We start from the raw sequence: 20,831 nt of genomic DNA, 5'->3' as shown, positions 1-20,831 counted from the left end.
CCAACTGTCATCTTTGTTACCTACTACCTAGTTCTGGATCGCAGACACAGGGTGGGCCTGTGTCCAGGAGTAGCATGCTTTTACACATAATACCTCACTCTCTTGTTCTAAACATCAGGAAAAACTTTTTTTTTAATTGATACTTATTATAAGAGAGGCTACATGCCCTAAGCAGTGTGTGAAGAGAAGTTCTGAAATAAGCAGCAGCTGTGGGACTAAGACTATGGGAACAGAGTGGGATCCCAGTCTTATCTTCTGGCTTATTCTGGAGCCTACCAAGAAATCATGATAACAGGAATCCTAGACTAATGGAGAGGCTTTAATTCTGTTACTTGCTGTACCAGCTAACCAATAGGTGCAAGTCCAGCGGTAGTCAACTACTGCTCAGACCTAAACCCAGGTTAAGAACTTACAAAGTTCAAAGGCCAGGAGACAGCAATCAGACTTTTGGATTAGATGATTTTGGGAGTACTGAAAATCCTAGAATAACCAAGAAAACAGCAATAGGATGAAGCCCAGACCTTCCTTCCAGAAATGCTCAGATCCTGTGTTAATATCAAATCTGATGTTAGGAAGTAGGCTGGGAAAATAAGCAAAAAACAAATGAAGAAAAAGAAATCTACCATAAAAAGACCCAGAAGACAATGACTCAAAAACATCTACAAGGGAAACCTCAAAGAACAACAGAGTTTGGGTACAGGTTCAACTAGAATGCCTGGAAGAGATAAAGTAAGAGTTGAAAAAGAGTTAAAAAATACTTTTCATTAATGAAATAAGAGTGCTATAGGAAAAGACCAAAAAAGAGAGCTGTGGAAGAATTGGAAAGGGAATTAACAGCTTAGCACAAGAGGTACAAAACTTTGCCAAAGCAACAAACTTAAAAAAAAAATTAGAATGGACAAAATAGAAGCCAATGAATGCATGAAACTATAAGAAATATTAAAATATAGCCAAAAGATTGAAAAAAATTGAAGAAAATGTAGAGATAATTTAATAATCATCAAACTAGCTAAAAGTCATGATAAAAAAAAAAAAGATCCCAGACATATTTAAAGAAATCTTGATAGAAAACTGCTTCTCAGAACCAGAGTGCAAATTGGATATAGAAAGGATCTACAGGTCACCTCCCAAAAGAAACCCCAAATAAAAATCCCAGGAACATTATAGCCCAAATCCAGAGCTTTCAGTTCAAAGAAATAATACTGCAAGGATTCAGAAAGAAAGCATTCAAGTATTAAGTAGCCACAGTCAGGATCACACATGATTTAGCAGCCAAAGACTTAAAGGAGTGGGGAGCTTGGAATATGACATATCAGAAGACAAAGGATATGGGATTACAGCTGAGCAAAACTGAGTATAATCCTACATAATGGGAAGGGATCCTTAGTGAAATAGAACACTTCCAAGCTTTCCTAATGAAAAGACCAGAACTCCATCAAAACTTTGAAGTTCAAACAGAGGAGTTAAAGAGAAACATAAAAAAATGGTAAACACAAATAAACAACCACAAGGGACTAAATAAGGATAAACTTTAAAAAAAAAATAATTTATTTATTTTTAGTTTTCAACATTCACTTCCATAAAACTTTGAGTTTTAAATTTTCTCCCCCCCCATGAAGGCATGCAATCTGATATAGGCTCTACTTATACATTAATATTAAACATATTTTCACATGATGTAAAGAAGAATTAGAACTAATAGGAAGAACCACAAGAAAGAACAAAACCAAACAATAAAAGAAAAGGAGATCAAATAGTATGCTTTCATCTGTATTCAGATTCCAAAGTTCTTTCTCTGGATGTGGAAAGCATTTTCCATCATGAGTCTTTTATAGATGTCTTAGATCCTTGCATTGCTGAGAAGAGCTAAGTCTATCAAAGTCAGTCATCACACAATGTGGTTGTTACTGTGTACAGTGTTCTCCTAGTTCTGCTCATTTCACTCAGCATCAGTTCATATAAGTCTTTCCAGGTTTTTCTGAAGTCTGCTTGCTCATCATTTCTTACAGCATAATAGTGTTCCATTACACTGACATACCACAACTTGTTCAGCCACTCTCCAATTGATGAACATCCTCTTAATTTCCAATTCTTTGCCATCACAAAAAGAGCTGCTATAAATATTTTTGGGTGCTTTTCACATTTTTATGATCTCTTTGGGCTACAGACCTGGAAGTGGTATTGCTGGGTCAAAGGGTATATGTACCGTTTTATAGCCCTGTGGGCAGAGTTCCAAATTGTTCTCCAGAATGGTTGGATCAGTTCACAATTCCACCAACAATGCATTAGTGTTCCAATTTTCCCACATCTTCTCCAACATTTATCATTTTCCAGTTTTGTCATGTTAGCCAATCTGATAGGTGTGATGTGGTACCTCAGAGTTGTTTTGATCTGCATTTCTCTAATCAATAGTGATTTAAAACATTTTTTTCATATGACTATAGATACCTTTAATTTCTTCCCCTGAAAACTGCCTGTTCATATCCTTTGACCATTTATGAATTGGGGAATGACTTCTATTCTTATACATTTGACTCAGTTCTCTATATATTTTAGACATGAAGCCTTTATCAGAGACACTGGCTGTAAAAATTATTTCCCAGGTTTCTGCTTTCCTTCTAATATTGGTTGCATGATAAATTTTTGATTCTAAAATGGGGAGATGATACATGTGTTTCCTCTGAACCCTATCATCATCTGGGGTCACAGAGGGTGTCTTAATTAGGCAAGGCTTAGCAGTGATTTTATTATGTCTTGATGACCTTAAGAGAAGAATGGAGAGAGGAAGAAGAATACACTGTGAGGGAAAGGGAAATGAGGTTATGGAAAATGATATCACATTACCAGGGTGTGCAAGTAGACATCTACATAAAAAAGGATGAGAGGTGGGGGGTAGTGGTTGACATGAAATTCACTCTAATCTGAGCTGGTTAAAGGACGGAAAATGCACAGCTGGATGCAGGAATACATTTCATTTAACCAGAAGGGAAAGGGGAGAAGGAGGAATTAGAAGGGGAGGTAGATTAAGAGAGGAATTTGCTTAGGACTAATTAAGAGAGGAATTAGTCCTAAGCAAAACAAACTCTAAGGATGTATGAAATATTTGTAGCTATTTTTAGGTGCTAAAAAATGAGAATATGAGGGGTTGCCCATAAATTGAGGAATGAATGAATAAACTATTGTACATAAATTTGATGGAATATTTTTAAAAATTTGAATGAACCAAATAAAAGTCAGTTATTTGAGATGATCTTCAAAAAACCTAGGAAGACATATCAACTGATGCAGTATGAAATTAATAGAACCACAAGGACAATTTATATAATGATAACAATGTAGCAAAAACAAACAATTTTGAAAGAATTAGGGACTTTGATAAGTGTAATGACCAATTGGAATTTCAAGGAAGTAATGTTGAAATCTGCTATTCACCTCCTCATAGAAGTGAAGGATTCAGAATACAAAATGAGATATACACAGACATTCATATGTGTGTGTGCATGCATGTGTGGGTTTGAGACAGACAGAGTGATAGAGACATACAGACAGATAGACATGGCCACAAGGCCAATGCTGAAGTTTGTTTTGCTTAACTATACAAATTTGTAACAAAGGTTATGTTTTTCTTTCATTCTCACTTGGGCTGGAAAAGGTGAGGTGGAACAGAGGGAAGGTGGAATTTTGCTCTTTGAAAATAAAGAATATAATTTGAAAACATTACATGGAAAACAACAAAAGTTAATAATAGTTCCTTCACCTCTACATGGACTTGACATCAGCATCAATCAATCAATCAATCAGTCAATATTTATTAAGCACCTACTATGTGCCAGGCACTGTGCTAAGTTCTGGGGATACAAGAAGGTGCAAAAAATATGCTATCCCTGCTATGAAGAAACTTACAATCTAATCAGAGAGATGATATACAAATAAATATATACAAAGCATGCTATATACAGGATAAATAGGAAATAATTGAAAGAGTGAAGGCACTAGAATTAAGAGAAAGGCTTCCAAAGATGGGATTTTAGTTGGAGAAGGAAGAAAGTCAAGGATGTCAGTAGGTGAAGTAGAAGGGGGAGAATATTCCAGGCATGGAGGACAGCCAGAGAAAACACCAAGAGCTGAGAGATGGATGGAGTGTCTTGTTTGTATAACAGCCAGGAAGCTAGTGTCACTGGATCAAAGAGTATGTATTAGTGATTAAAGTGTAAGAAGACTGGAGAGGAAGGAGGGGACTAGGTTATGAAGGCTTCAAATGCTAAACTGAGCATTCTATATTTGATCCAGGAGGCAATAGAGTCACCGGAATTTATTGAGAAGGAGGGTGAAATGATAGGACCTGTGCTTTAGGAAAATCACTGATGGCTGAATTGAGAATGGATCAGAATGGAGAGAGACTTGAGGCAGGCAGATCCACCAGCAAATATAGTAATGGGTAGAGTTCATAAATATCAAGATTAGAGGGGTTTTTAATAGAGAAAGAACAAACAAACAAACCAGCTAATGTATTAACATGTTTTAGTGCAAGAAATAGATTTATTAATGAAGGTGCCATTCAGTACCCAATGTGTCAAATAGCACACTTGTTTTTTTTCTTTGTTTTTTAACATGTGGTATAATTCTGAGACAATACAGTGTGTTATTGTATTGCATTAACATTTATCTTTTCCTTTCCTTTTCCTTATTTCCTTTCTTGACAATTCCCTGTTTATATTTTTTAGCCTGTCTACCTACAAAGTACTCTAATTTGAGACTAGTGGGAAAAGATTAGAATTAATTCCATCCTGGGGATTGCCAGTTCAAGATCTATCTAAATTTCATCCTGTTTACTTTGATTTTCTGACCTTTATCTGTACCACCTATGTTTATGTGTACACACACATGTGCATGTAGATACACATGAAATATGTTATATACATGTACTCATACATGTATATATCTATATCTCTCCAAACAAAGTAGAAAAATGTCAGTGTCAGGGAAGCATATGGATCACTTTTGAGTTGATGATAACACTGTCATTTTCTGTTTCCTGATTTGTCAGAAGCAATAATCTTAAAATTAAAGTGAGAGTACCTTAGTGTGCTTTTGGGAACTTGATGTAACTTAATATAAAATAAGGTTACAGTGTGTAAAGCAGCACAGACATTAAGTAATCTTATAGTAAAACCCAAATATAGTACAAATACTAGAAGTTGGGACTATACCTTGTTTCCTGTGTCCCAGAGAAAGCATGTCAATATATACAAAGCTTTTTTTATTTTTGAGATTTAAATTCTGTCTTGTTTCAGTTTTTCTGTTTTTGTAAAAATTCTTTTTAATCATGCTTATACCACATCCAGAATGGTGTTATTTATGTTTAATGGGCAGTAAGATTTCTCATGATATAGTAGATCTACAGCTGTAACTCAGACCAGAATTCCAAAATAAAACTGAAAAAAAAGGCAGGTCATGCATGAGTTGTAGCCTAAGTCCTGCCCTGTTGGCCATTTATCCACTAATTATTTTCTTATGCTAATTAAGCAAAGGTCCATGTGATTGGACGCATAAACTCCTATAACACATTTCATATACAGAACTAAATGCTTTAACTCTGGCAGAGGATGTTATTTGTGGAAGATTGATAATTTGGTTTGCTGAAGGTTACTCATTAGTCTCTATTAGAAAAGTGCAAAAGTCTTCTTTTTATATACATATAAATACCACCCAAATACTTCCCCACATTGTAGAAGAGCTATTTATTTTTACCATGAAGAGGACAGGTTTATAAAAAATTTTCCTTAGATGATCTACATATAAAGATATGTCACTAAATGCAAATCAAAACCCCATCTCTGACCAATTAAAAGCAAATTGAAATTTTTTTTGCCTGAACGAATAGGAAAACTGCATCTCTTCTCCATTATGATCTAACAACAAGGCCTAAGTGTATGAGAAACATATCTGAAATGGGAAAATGGAAAGTTTTCCTTGAACTCTCCAAAAAATGGCTTCCTTTTTAAATCTGATAGGTGAGACATTAGAGATGCTCTTACCATGTATAGTTGACTGACTTTTTCTTGACACTTGACATAAGATTCATAATCTGCAAAGACTTTAAACCTATTTTATTGAGGGATAGAAAATGAAAACAAAATAATTATTGTCACATCCTATAATTTTTGCTATAATTTTATTTAAATTGCACCTTCCTCTGTGATCTAGTTAGACTATTTGGTTAAATGTTGACACAATTCAGAGCAGCTACCAAGAATTTTAGCTAGCCCACATGATTTCCTTCAGCCTTTTCTATACTTAAGAAATGCCATCATGTTGATACATTTGATAGTAGGACATACCAATTACATGAGAAAATCAGAATACTAGCTTTGTCAGTTTTATTTTAAAATTACCATCCTTATTTGATAAAAATCCAATTTTTCTTCACTGGCTCTCATTCTTTCTGATCCGGAGTCCATGCTCACCTACTATGTTTACCCACTAGTCTTTTCCCCCAGTGAGCAAAAAATAGGTTCCCCAAAGTCATACCCTACATGTCCATTCTGAATACTGACCTATCATGACAGAATAGCATGTTGATGATGTCTTTGAAAAGGTCTGGCTGCTTTGGAGAGAAGAAGCCACTATCAATCTGATCAATGGCCAGTTTCAGTTCTGGAAGTTTTTCATAATATTCCTTAGCATCATACCTAAGGATGGGGTTGATGAGGGAAGAATTATATATAATACACAAGAAGCAGCATTAGAAATTCCATAAGCAGTACAAATCCCATGACTTTCTAATTAACTATTATTAGAAGTTCAGGCAGATTTCATGCTTCTGATATTGTATACAAGGTCCTTTTAGAGCTTTCCTAATGCCTTTCAAATGTAATTTAGTTATTATGTGTAACAGAAGACTCTAATGATAACAGATTATGAAAAATCATAAGTACCATGTGCTGTCGTAAATGTAGTATGGGAAGGTTATATATTCAAGCAAGCTGCATTTAATTCAATCTAGGATTTTTAAAAAAACATATTTTAAATAAGCAGATAGCTAGGCCAACATACTAAATTATATATTGCAAGGATAGGTAATTCAGTGTATGAAAAGTCAACAGTTTAATTAAAACATACAGAAGCACACTTTCTTTGATTATTTTTTAGTAGTTTTGCACCTAATATAAATCAAGTCCTCTGCAAGGGAGGGGAAATAAATGCTTCATATTGTTTTTCAAATTTAGATCTGTCCCACTACCATTTTCTTTTAAAATGTTTTCATACAATAATCATTTCCAGATATCACTCCAGACTATTACCCACTCAATGAGTTCTACCTTGTAACCCCTCCCAAAAAAATCAATTAATCAAATCCAGTCAACACAATTATTTAATCTCACAATACCTAGAGTTCCCTACTTTTCTACTAAAAGAAAAAAAGGTGAAATTTTTCAATTTTTTGGGGGGGCAAGATCCCTTACTAATATCTGCTTTCAAAATTTGAGAGGAATCTGATGAATTAATTAGAATTTAAAAATTTAGCTAGCATGTTGTTCAGATTTAGGCCAAGTTAAAAGTAAATATAGATAACGGGTGGGATCTCTGAGGGAGGTAGCAATACAGGCAGGATGATGGAAAGAACAGTGCCTTTGGAGTTAGAGAACCTGTTCAAATACCATTTGTCATCTATCAAGTGAACTTGGGCAAATTATTTAACTTCTCTTGCTTGTTTGCTAATCTGTAAAATGAAGGGGCTGGACTAGAGAGATCTCCAAGCTATCATCCAATTCAACAGGTATGATACCATAAAACAGTTTTACTAAAGAGCAGTTTGAAGTTGATTGTTGTGAAATAACTCAACTCTGTATCATGCTTTATCTTCATGTGTTGCCCCAGATTAAATAATCTACCTGAAAGAGGCCTCATGAAATTTCTGGTGTGAAATTTTGGGCTTCTAAGACTCTTGTGATTATGAATTGCCAAAATGCAAGAGAACCTTACCCTTTGCTGTCCAAAGCAGCAACATCATCTACCCTCATGCCAAAGATGAACAGGTTCTCTTCTCCAGCTTCCTCGGCCATTTCTACATTTGCTCCATCCATCGTGCCAATGGTGAGAGCTCCATTCAGCATGAATTTCATATTGCCTGTCCCTGAAGCTTCTGTGCCAGCAGTTGAAATCTGTTCTGACAAGTCTGTGGCTGGAATAACTACCAACAATTTGTATTCAAGTTAATGATTTTGATCTTTGATTCTTTAGCTCTTTTCTTCACAAAACTAGCTAACACCAAAACCCCTCAAATTCTATGTTCAAGCTTTTAAAATTCTAATTATACTGTTATTCTATGGTGTTGTATTCTTGTATTGTTATTCTGCTTTCTTTACATCTGACATATTCAGAATGAAATAGTCCACATGCAAACATATTTGGGACTAGAGGCCATAATTCTGACTTTGTAACTATTTTTGCACACAGGCACACAAGAGTGCCAAAGACATTCTTTGAATGTAGAAGCTACCAAATCAATGCTCTACTCTGAGAGTACATTTATATATTATAAACAATTTAAGCTGAACCCCCTGGAGGGGACATTTTTGTAATCTTCAATGCCTGAAGAAATAATGGGGTCTTCCTGGGTTTTGGTAGGTCACAGAATGACAGTTATCAAATGTCCTTATAATGCCTAAGGACACTATAAAAATGATTCCTTGATAACTTTGGTACTTGGGAAATCAGTGCATGCAAAATAGGTATTTGCATTTGGGGAGTGCTTTGCAAGCATATGAGTATAAATAAGAAAAAGGGTGCCAGTGCTGAAAAAAGGAAGTGTAGCTATTAAGCAAACTCATCTACCTCCATGTCTTAACTCCTCCTCCTGGAGAGTGACAATCTAAGACATATCCAAATCTCACTCCTTGGCAACCTGATCTATTTCCTCGCTCCTATATGAACAAATGGCAGTAGCTTCTCCCAGGTTTTCCCACACAATGAGAAGAAGAAAGTTTTGTAGCCAGGGAGTTCCAAGATTAAGGGTTAAGAACCCAACAAACTTATCATCTTATAAAGAAGACCAGCATCCAACAGGAAAGAATTCTAGATACTTACTATTAACACCTAATTTTCCTTAACAATGAAATGCACTTGAAGTACAGCATGATAATATTCACTTTGATACAGCTACATCAATCTCATTGTCAGTCAGATAGGTATATAAACCTTGAGTTCTGCCCACATGTGATACCAAAGAGCTTACATGTTTAGCATTTCCCATTAGATTACAAATGTCTTGACAGCAGCAATTGTTTTCTTTCTAACATGTAACCCATATATTGTCAGTTACTTTGCTCAGTACACACCCAGTGCTCAATGAACCTTTGTGGTTCAAAGATTTGGTTTTAGGAAGCCCTGGGTTTAAATTCTACCTTATACATTGAATAGCTATGTGAGTTTGGGAAAATCACTTTAACTTCTCCAAGCCTTAGTTCCATCTATAAAATCAGGATAATAATAGGACCCACCTCACAGAGTTGTGACAAATGAGAAAAATATATGGAGTGCCTTGTACAACTTACAGTGCTACATAAATGTTAGCTGTTGTTTTCATACTACCTTTTTCAGCCAGAGACACTCTATAGTTCTGTAAGAAGATGACTTTTAACTTGTTTCCAACAACAGGGTCATTGTTCACCACATCAGCCACAGATGTAATTAGCTTGATGATCATTTTAGCCATGTGGTATCCTGGAGCAGCCTTTTGAAAACAAACAACTCAAACATTTACTATGTACTAAATGACAGGAAAACACAAACTTCAAAATCCATCCAATGAGATAAACTTACTTTGCCTCCAATTATAACTGTTCTGGGCACAAATGGCTTCTTAGGGTCTTTTTTAATGCCTAAAAAAGATTGGGAGTGGGGAGAGGGAAGAGTTGGTGAAGATAGTAAAAAAAAAAAAAATACGTGGGTACTGCTGCTTCCTCCACTCCCAAGGGTTTAGAAGGGCCCCACTGCACATGAAACGACCAACTCACGGTTATACATTGTAATGATGTGAAGGCAGTTCATGAGTTGTCGCTTGTACTCATGGATCCTTTTAACTTGCACATCAAACATAGAAGACGGATTGATCTTTACTTTGTATTCCTTCTCCAGGAACTGAGAAAACTTGAATTTGTTTTCCTATTGAAATAGAAACATAAGAGCTCTTCTGCTCTGAACACATCTGGTGTGACAGACATAAAATAATGAGGCAAATGTCCAGGTGAACATTGCCATGCTGCCAAGTCTCACCTGCTTCACATTGGACACTTCACGTAGAAAAATATCATCAGAAACAAAGCTGTGCAGCTTGGTCAGCTGGCTCAAGTCTTTCACGTAGTCTTCCCCAATTTTCTTCAAATTTAAAGGAAAAAGTTTTGTTGATGACTTTCCAGTGCCTTGCACATAGCAGGTGCTTCATAAACGCTTTCTGAATTGTACTGAATTAGCATCCATAAATGATACCAAATTTCACATGGAAAAGATTCTAAGTATGTTTGCAAGTGGTATTTACTTACTACACAAAGAAATATCGAATAAAGGGATAGTTTCTTTTAATAGTTAAAAGGCTGTAAGTTTTATTTATAAAATAATATTCAACTGCCTAACTACCTTATATTTGGATCACTATAACACCGGAGATTCTACATATAAAGTGAAAGGAACATGTTTGGGAGTCATGAAGCCTTGGAGTTTATTCTAGGCTACTTCCCTGAATTACTGTGTTTTCTTGGGTATCTAACATTATCTGTGTGGGTTTTTTTCTTCCTATATTTTTGTCCTTCTTGAAATCTTTCATAACAAAGAAACTCTTTCTCTTGGACTCGAGTGACTTTACAATTATGAAATCTGAGACAATAACACTGATTCAGCAATTGGGATGCATCTAGATAGGATGTCAGAAGTTTATGAAAGCCATATAGTGGAAAGAAACTGGAAAATCAGCAAATTTTGGTTTTCGTTCAGGCTCTGCCAATGCCTAGCTGTGTTACATAAGTGAATTGATATCCCTAGGTTCTCATTTTCTACATCCATAAATTGAGCATTTAGGATTAGATTATTTTAAGGTACCTTCCTGATCCACAATTCTATAATTATAATCAGAGAGCATGACCCACATTGATATGATTTCATGTTAACTATTCTTCACACATGCACCATTATTTTTAAGAGATGAGCTTCTTCATGAATTTCCTACATATCAATTTACTCACACAAATATACTCAGTATTTCCTATAGTTACCTCTGCTATTAACTCTGCAAGTCCTGGGTTACAGAGTAAGAGCCAGCGCCTTGGAGTTATCCCATTGGTTTTATTCTGAAATTTGTCTGGTTCTATCTCACTGAAGTCCTTGAATCTAAGGGTCAGAAAGTTAAAGAGTTTGGATCATGGAAGTATGGTTCACGATTAATCAATAAAACCTCAATGTAACTCCTGGGTACCCTATGAAGTCAGTAAACTAACAAAGTAAAAAGTGGGAAAAGGATAACTAGCATCTTTGGTTGTCAGTCTGAAGGAGGATAAAAAATATGCAGTGTTTATTGTCTATACATAATAGCAATATCCAAATTCTTTTTGACTGAACAACATTGACACACGAGGTTTTTTTAGGAAAGGATCTCTTTAGTTTCTAAAAGTAGGTTCAAATTGGCCAAGAGAGATTTCTCAATAGAAACTTTGTGTAGAAGGGTGTCATCTTTAAACATTTTATGTCTGCAGCCACCCTAACTGTAGATAAATTAACAAGATCTGAGTTAATTAATTAATCAATTTGTGTTAGCCCGGGGACCAGAGTAACCAAGGCTCACACTTTAGTCTTCACAATGTCAGAGTGAATCTTAGCCACACCATTCACAGCATGAGAGCCCACGATACAGAGATGCGCCATATTTATCCTTTTTCCCCCTTCCTCTTCTATTAGAGACATCCTTCTGAGACGGTTGTCATCGTTAGGGAACAATGATGCAATTCTCTAATCACAGGAAGAAAGAATGGTCAGTTGTTTTTGAATAAAATAGCTGTTAAGCACCATGAATTATCTTCCAGGTACAATATTTGATGAAGCCTACTCAGAATGATAGAAATATAAAAGTAACACTGTGAGGATTCGTTTTTAAATGAGCATCTTTTTAGAAAGGCAAACAAACTAGATTCTTGGTCAAATGTAGAAATTTCTTCAGTTTCAACAAAAAAACACTCTATTAAATGATATTTCATATTACATTTTATAAAAAGTCAGAACCCCCTTTGGCAACTTAAGAAAGTTTACTCACATGCAAAGGCAGTAGGAAGAAGGCTTGAAAAAGACTTACATCTAAGTGTTTCTGATTGATCTCATAGATGATTTGTAAATGTCGGGGGAGAAGTTTTTCTACAAGTTCCACTGGCCAGCGCTCTAATGCTTCTGGGAGGACAGTGTGGTTGGTATATGCAAATGTCTTTGTAGTGATTTTCCAGGCCTGAGAGAAATTGAATGGTTAACTTTCCCACCTTAGCAAAAATGGCTACCTCCATATGCATAGACCCCAATTATAGGTAGCCAAATCTCACCTTAGCTCTGTTATGCTTAGATATAGCCATGGGATAATAATCTGTCTTGAGCTGGATAAATTTAATTTCAGTAATGGTTTTCCTTGAAACGTATGGAAATGACAAATTTCCAGGAAATATGACCACGCTTTTGGCAAGGAGCTATTTTTAAGTTTGTCTGATAGAAGGCAACATTCTATTGATCTACTCTACAACCCTATTTGCATTTCTCACATTTTTTAAAGAAAAGACTTTCTAGAGAAGCACTTGAGTAATGCCTTTTTATTTTGTTAAGCTTTTAAAAATATCAGCTTCTAAATCTGTAGGGACACTTAGAATTAGTACAGTTAATTATCTGTTATACTCTTAGTTGAGAACATTCTATCTTCTGTTAGTCATTGAAAGAAATGTGAAAAAATTTCAATATTTATGCATATTTACTCCCCTAATTATTTCATTTGTTTTGCTAACATTTTCAGTAAAGGACAATGGTAGAAAAAATGTCAAGTTCTACCACCTAGGAAGCTACTGGTACCAAAAAAATTTACATGAAAATCTGGACTGGAGAGGATGGATTATGAAACTTACCCTCTTGTCTCAGGAGACAATAGTATTAGAATGGCATGAGACATATATTATCAGATTTCTAAATGTATTTGTTTTTCCTTAACTGTACCAATTTATTTACAAGGAAAATTCTAGTGAGGTGAAGGGGTTTTTATTAGGAAGTAACAGTAATGTTTAGAGAAATTAATAAACAATTAAAAATGTAGTGGTGTTTTTGGCAATATCTCTTAGTCTTAATATAAAATGAATCCAAGTATTTTACCAACCTTAGACCAGGGCAATCTTTCAATGTCCACCAAAATCCTCATCAACTCAGGGATAGCAAGGGCAGGGTGTGTATCATTCAGCTGAATGGCAACCTGCATAAACACCATACTAAATTAGGGATCATGGAGAATGTATTTTACTTGACTGAAGCATGAATCCAAATATTCATTTTCAAATAATTAAAACTACTTCCAGAGTTATTTTTGTTTGGGTAGAGGGACAGGGAAGGGACTTTCTCGAAAAGAGATTAAGGACTTCTTCAGGTTCCTTTCCCCATGTTTAGTCCCCATGAACTAAACAAATGCATCCTATCCCAAATAGATCTTCCCCTACACATTGGAAACCAAATAATCCAGCATAGTTTGTTTCTCTTAGCTGTAACTTAAGATATATTGATTACCCATCTATTGATCTATCAAAAATTTTTTTGTAAGTGACTATGGCTAGGACTCTTAATCTCAGGTCCATATATCTGTTTTTGAAAAATATTTTGATAGCTATATTTCAATGTAATTGGTTTCCTCTGTAATCCAAAGTGTTTTATTTTATTGATTTTTTAAAAAAATCATTCTGAGAAGGGGTCCATAATCCTTATTTTTTTAATTAAAAATTTTTTTTAAATTTTTAGGCAATTGGGGTTAAGTGACTTGCCCAGGGTCACACAGCTAGTAAGTGTCAAGTGTTTAGTCTGAGGCCGTATTTGAACTCAGGTCCTCCTGACTTCAGGGCTGGTGCTCTATCCACTGCACCACCTACCTGCCCCCATAATCCTTATTGGACTAGAAATGGAATCTGTGTCATAAGAAAGATGAGACACCTTGGGCTATTGCCATGATGTTTTAAATAGTCCGCTTCTGGTTTGCTTGACGTGAAGAGAGTTCTATCCTAAAGCTTTCAAATGGAAAAGGAAAGCTGACCATAAATCTGTGGCTATTTATTTCATTGTCAAAGACTACACTGATAGGCTCCTTACCTGATCTGGAAAAGCATCAAATACTGTACCAAACTTGGAGGCTTTGAAGCGTCGGATGACATCTTGTAAAGTGGCAGCCACAACAAAGTACTCCTGCTTTAATCTCAGCTCCTTTCCTTCAAAAAACTACAATCAAATATCATATTTAGAATATTTCACGGAGTAAAAGGCATGGGAAGAGTCTGCCAAGACAAGGCATGGGACTTTTTTCATGGATATCTTTAATTTAATTCAGACATTTATTAAAAACCTGTTGTGTGAAAGAAACTGTTAGGTACTAAAGATACACAGACAAAAATAAAACAATACTTGCTTTCAAGAAGGTTACGTTCTATTGGAGTAAGAGGAGAAGAAAAAATAACATTTATACAGATAAGTAAATAAAAAGCAATTTGAGGTGGGAAAGTGTAATAACCTCTGTGTTTGTGTGTGTGTGTGTGTGTGTTTATGTACACTTACATACATGCACATTGAGGGGGAATGATAAGCAAAAACTTCAAGGAGGAGACTGATCAATCAACAAATATTTATTAATTATCTAATGTATACTAGGCCCTAGAGATACAAGTACAAAGAATGAAACAATCTCTATTTGTCATGAACTTTCATTCTAATGGAGGAGATAATGTACATGTATAGATATAGATAGTATAAATGAAAAGTTAATAAATACAAATGCACACAAAAGAATTAAATATAAAATAGTTTGGGAGAAAGGATATTAATGGATGAAGGGATCAGGAAAGGATTCATGCTGAAGATGAGGCAAAGGTAGGGAAGGGATATATTCTAGGGAGGCACTGAAGCAACATCATGTAAAGGCACAGAGACAGAGGGTCATGGGGAGGAACAGAGAAGGACAGTTTGGATGGACCACAAAATGAAGGAGGGGAGTGATCTTTCATGAGACTAGAAAGGTAAGCTGAGGCCAGCTTGTGTAGGACTTTACAAACTAAACAGAATTTATATTTTATCAGAGAGCACAGTTTCTTAACTTGGGGTCTGTGAACTTATTTTTAAAAATGATCTTGATAACCATATGCCAATATAATGAGTTTGCATTTTATTTTATGCATTTGAAAAACATTATTCTGAGAAGGGGTCCATAGGCTTCATCTCTCTTCAGCCACTTGCATTCAGGTTTTCATTTCCTTCCTACTCTATTAAAACTGTTTTCTCTAAGTCTACCAATTACCTTCTAGTCACTAAATCCAATATTTTTTTCAGACTGACTACTCCCAAATTTCTGTGTAGCGTTTGACCCTGCTGACTGTACCTTCTTACTGGATACTCTATCCTGTACTGACACAATAAACTCTTGATTCTTCTTCTATCTCTCTAGTAGTTTCTTCTCTGATCCCTTCACAGATTCTTCATTCTCTCCCTGATCCCTTAATGTGGGTATCCCCAAAGATCTGTCCTTGGATCTCTTCTCAACACAATCTATTGTTGCTTTGATTCACTCTCTTAGGTTTAAATATCACCTCACCAGAAATAACTCAAAAATCTTTCTCTCTAGTCCTCACCTCTGTTCTCAGCTACAGACCTTTACTTCCTACTGCTTATAGGCTATCTCTATTTGGATGTCCCACTAATGAATGACTCTTCAACATATCTAAAACTAAGCTAATTTTTTTCCCACCAAACCTATTCCTTCTTCTGGCTTCACTATTTATATCTCTTATTTATTACTTTAGTGTTATCTTTGATACTTGCTCCCCAATAATTTCTGCTTTCTGTTGATTTAAACTCTACAACAACCTTCCCATCTTTCCCCTGATCTTTATTACTATCATTGTCCTAGTTGAAACTCATAATCATTACTGCTTACATTACTGCCATAGCCTCTTCTCAGATTTTGCCATCTCTTTTCTCTCTTCCCTCTGCTGCTAGAGTAATATTTCTCAAGTATAGGTCTGGTCATCACTCTTTTACTCCAAAATCTTCAGGTTTTTCCCTACTGCCTTAGGATTTAAGTGGAAACTCTTTTGCCTAACATTCAAGCCTTCTGTCAGTCTGTCCTACGTGAAAGGTTAACTATCTCATGTTATCACCCTCCATGAGTTTTTCTTCCTAAATATGTATTCTCATGCTTCTTTACACCTTAGCCCAAGGTGTTCCCATAGTCAATAATTCCTTTTCTCACCCTCTTCATCTGTTGAATTTCCACTTATCTATTAAAACACAACTAAAAAACACCTCAGAGCTTCATTTCATTTGTAAGACTTTTCCCCTTAGACCTCAGTCAGCACCTTATTTTTGTTTTTAACTTTTTAATGTACTTATTAAGTGATATTGTATGTCATAGCTATGAATTGGTATCTTACCTTCTTACTAGATTATAACTTTCATTAGGGCAGGGATTTATTTCCAGTGTATCTTCCCAAGCACTTAACACAGTGCTTGACACAGACTATATATTTAATACATGCTTGTAAGTTGGGTGGTTTACATCTTAGTAGTGCTAATTTATTTAAAAAGCAAAGAGACCTGAAATGCAGATCCAAGAGAGGCCTTTTGACTCTGTAAATGAAATTTTTATTTGGAAAGGAAGTATCATCTCACCAATGACTTAAACTTTTACAAAGAATATTGCTTTTAAATCCTTTCTCAGAACCTCTTGAATTTGGTAATTTAGGCACCAATTGAATGTTAAGTATCAAATCTGACTCTATGTATAAGATGAATCCTTCATTTGTGCAAAGAAAATCTGCTAATCTAGATGGAAGAGGAAAAAAGTATTCATTTCCTGAGGTCGAATTCAATATTAAATGGCCAGATTTGTGTGATTGTTGAGTAGGCTGCTTTGAAATACCTTTTCTGAAAAGACTAGCTTCCATTTAAAAATAAGGCAAATCACTTACATTATCATTGGGATACAGAACACGGGAGATGTTTTCAGCAAGATTTCGGTCTAGAACTGCCTGAATATAGTCACCGACATTAACTAAAGAGAATGGTGAGAAAAAACAAATATTTTGTCATTTCAAGTTACCTGACTTTATATAGTGCTTGCTAGGTAATTTATAGGACCACTGCTGGAAAATGAAAAATGACCCCAAAGTCAAATGGTTTCCAAATTGCTTATATTCTATGTTCCCACATTGGGGAATAATGTTCACACACATGTGACTGTCAATGGAAATTTCCTTCTTGGTTCTATTAGCTTTCTAAAAAAATACCTTCTTGTATAGTGAAAAGATGATAAAATCAAGACATTTTCTCAAGTTTACCCTTTATATGAAACACTTAGCATGTAAACTCTATCTGGATCTAACAGAAAAACCACTAGATTTACATTATTAAAAAAGGGAAATAGGAAAAATAGCAAGAACCCAATTCAGTACTCACAGATACTGAGGTTAAAGTCATTTGGTGCCCGAGCAGACCAGAGTCGCATGGTATTGACAGTATTATTCATATATCCAGGCACAGGTGTGTCATAGGGTAGTGCAAGGATCACCTACATAATTAAATAGAATAATTGATAAACCATTTTTTCCCCTTGGGAAGTTGGGTCTGGCAAATTAGCCTGCAAACTGATTCCTAGTTCTGTTTCTGACCTGATGTGAAACTAAGGAAATAGTCACAGAAAAATCTTAGTTATGTATCTCTCTTTGCTTTCAGGAAGAAATGAACTTTAAAGATGCTATCTTGCAGTGTTATGGAAAGATTATTGTACTTGCAATAAGGGAAACTTTGCATTCAGATTCTGCCTTAAGTACTTTGTAGCTTTGCTACTATGGACAACTCATTTAATTTCTCTGACTTTAGTTTTATTATTTATAAAATGGAAATAATACTTTACAAGAATTAAAGCAGCATATAAATGTCCACTATTGTTATTCTTAAGAATGTTTATCTATTTATTTTGTTTAACAATGGGGTTGTGACTTTCCCAGGGTCATACAGCTAGTAAGTGTCAAGTGTCAGAGGCCAGATTTGAACTCAGGTCCTCCTGACTCCAAGGCCCATGCTCTATTCACTGTGCCACCTAGCTATCACCTTAAGAATGTTTAAGCAAGAAGATTCTACCCCTTCCTCTTTGTCAACTCGGGTTTGATAATTCGTTATCGAATCCAGATGTTGTGACATTTAGTGAGTTGATAAGATTGAAGTATTGAGAGATACTTATTCCAGTCTATCAGAGATGTTTTTAGATCTAAGCATAGCTTTAAGAAAGTTGAACTTTTGAAAGAATAACTGTAATTCATCATTTGAGACAAATGAACTTGAATAGACTAGGTAGCTGAGCTATTGGCTTCATAGCAAACAGAAGTGATGTAATGGAATAAACCATTTTCTATTCCCTACACTATCACAACCAAGAAATAAAATGATAGAATCTTTAAAATGGAAAAAAACCCCTCAGAGATTATGTAATTTAGCCTTCTCATTTTACAGACTGGGCCAAGAGATGTTAAGTGGCATACAAAGTAAAACAGCTTGCCAGTTTCAGAACAGTGCCTAAGATGAGGCGATAGCAGTTTTGTCCCAGAGTGGGAAATGAAACTGGTGAGCTGACTGTTCTTCTTTAAGGAAAAAGGGTGGGCAGAGCTGTTTCAGGGCAGACCTATGACTAGAGGCACCGGCAGGATGGAGAGAGGTGAAATGAAGGCAGTCTTCTGCTGGGAAAGCAGCTTGACTATTTCTCAGGGGAGAGAGGACACAAAGGCCACAATTAAGAGGATGAGAGCTCTAGCCAAGCCTTGAGGAGAGAGATCTATGGCCCTGATCCTAGGAATCTGTCCCCTCAATGCAGATACAAGTAGTCCTTCAGGGACCACCTCCACAGTCTGGGGATGGGCCATACCCTAAACACATGGCCTGGGGTCAAGGTAATTTTAAAATAGGGAATAATACGCACTTCAGCCTCAGCTTCTAATTTCCCAACCTGGACCTTTTCTTTCCCTGGAAGTTTTTGCTCTTTTTAGCTTCTCAAACTTAGGCTAAGGTTGAAAGTATTGCGGGCTGCCCTATGAGTCTACAAAGGGACACTTAAGGTCTCCTTAAGGGACCCAGAATCTTTTATGGAATAGAAGATAGTTTGCTTAGGGAGGGAGAAATGCTAGACCTAAGAACTATCTGAGGATCCTGCCCCTAAGCACTGTGTCCTGGGAAAGAGGTGATAGTGGTGGTGGGGAGAGGAGTTGGCAGATGGTGATGGAAAGTGAGAAAGAAAACAGCCCATTGGCCCCAACTAGACAGTCACGCCTTCTAGACAATCTGGGTCTTTCTATCAAAGCTCTGTTTCCTCCACCTCCCTAGATGGTCCTTCCTGTTCTGGAAGGGTGTGTGTGTGTGTGAGCATGAGTACACCTTTCTATGTACAAATCAAATTTTAACAACCTAGCTGAAAGAACATTAGACTGGTAGTTAGAAGATTTGTTGGAGTCTGCTCTGACACTGACTCAAGTTCTGGGTTTCCTCCTTTGTAAGTTTCATAAGTTTCACATGAGTAGGAACTGAGCAAGGTTTCTATTGGAATGTTGGGTAAATCACTTCTTTCCTCTATAAAATGAAAGAGATAGATTCCCTATGGCCCTTTCTAGTTTAAACATGATGTTTTGAAGGGGTTGTCTTTAAACCCTATTTCAGGCCCCTCACCAAAAGCATCTATTTGTTTGCTATAACATTTACTATTGCCAACCCCCTCTATAATCAAGCTTCTTGAATGCCAAATGTAAGTAAACAATTAACTTAGGCACTTAGTCATCAAGAATAATTTGGTAAACTGAAAACTACCAAGTAGCCTACTTACTCTTGCGGTTGGAGATCTTTTCTAGCAGCAGTTTCATGGTGTCTCAGAATTGCACTCCCACATCCCTTCCCAGAGCTGTGTCCAAACTCACTGCTACCTGAAGGTGCCTTTCCTGCAGCTTTCTTAGGACTGGTTTGTGGCAATTGCCCCAAGTGCAAAAATTACTTATGGCTTTGAAGCCAGCACTATCACTTGGGTTTTTTTTTTTCTTCCAGTCTCTTTCTATTGTATTTCCTCCAGTCTAACTGTGTTGAAATTCCTTTAGACTTATCATTTTGCTCTCTGAATTTTGAATGCATGAGGTTTACAAGATATATTATCATATATAACAATCATATAAAATAAGATTCTATATCACAAGTAATATTTAGGTTTCATTAATCAATATAAGTGAATGAAATAATTTAATGAAAAATAAAGGTCCAGGAAGAATTTTTTAAGAGGCAATTTATGATTAATCATTGGATCATATATTTAGAGCTGGAATGGACCTCAGATGTCATCTAGTCTAAACTCATTTTATAGATGAGGAAACTAAGACACAGAAAGTTCAAGTGATTTTCTCAAGGTCACACAACCAATTAATAACAGAAGTGGGATTTGAACTGAGGCTGACTCCAAATTTAGTATTCTTTCTCCTATACCACACTGTCTCTAAGATGAAGTTAAAGTAATTCATAGAATTCATTTTGTTCCAAATTAATTT

The 20,831-nt window shown here is 35.8% G+C and overlaps 1 protein-coding gene across 3 annotated transcripts in view; it reads right to left on the bottom strand.

Annotated features, from left to right (window-relative positions):
* PYGL (glycogen phosphorylase L) overlaps nucleotides 1-20,831 on the bottom strand; it is a 65,893-nt gene that overhangs the window by 7,260 nt on the left and 37,802 nt on the right. For all 3 annotated transcript variants that reach the window (XM_027849070.1, XM_027849068.1, XM_027849069.1), the window contains exons 6-19: nucleotides 17,716-17,827; nucleotides 17,229-17,311; nucleotides 14,365-14,490; nucleotides 13,391-13,483; nucleotides 12,341-12,487; nucleotides 11,837-12,000; nucleotides 11,271-11,385; nucleotides 10,279-10,380; nucleotides 10,020-10,167; nucleotides 9,826-9,884; nucleotides 9,595-9,736; nucleotides 7,987-8,194; nucleotides 6,558-6,692; nucleotides 6,039-6,105 (exon numbers count right to left, since the gene is read on the bottom strand). In XM_027849070.1, coding sequence (XP_027704871.1) covers nucleotides 6,039-6,105; nucleotides 6,558-6,692; nucleotides 7,987-8,194; nucleotides 9,595-9,736; nucleotides 9,826-9,884; nucleotides 10,020-10,167; nucleotides 10,279-10,380; nucleotides 11,271-11,385; nucleotides 11,837-12,000; nucleotides 12,341-12,487; nucleotides 13,391-13,483; nucleotides 14,365-14,490; nucleotides 17,229-17,311; nucleotides 17,716-17,827 — 1,701 coding nt within the window. The remainder of the gene's footprint in view (nucleotides 1-6,038; nucleotides 6,106-6,557; nucleotides 6,693-7,986; nucleotides 8,195-9,594; nucleotides 9,737-9,825; nucleotides 9,885-10,019; nucleotides 10,168-10,278; nucleotides 10,381-11,270; nucleotides 11,386-11,836; nucleotides 12,001-12,340; nucleotides 12,488-13,390; nucleotides 13,484-14,364; nucleotides 14,491-17,228; nucleotides 17,312-17,715; nucleotides 17,828-20,831) is intronic.

The sequence above is a fragment of the Vombatus ursinus genome, unplaced genomic scaffold, assembly GCF_900497805.2.
Source record: "Vombatus ursinus unplaced genomic scaffold, bare-nosed wombat genome assembly UNPS02007284.1, whole genome shotgun sequence".
In the NCBI taxonomy this organism is placed as follows: domain Eukaryota; kingdom Metazoa; phylum Chordata; class Mammalia; order Diprotodontia; family Vombatidae; genus Vombatus; species Vombatus ursinus.
Note: the sequence above shows the minus strand (reverse complement) of the source record. Positions and strands in the feature narration are given on the sequence as shown.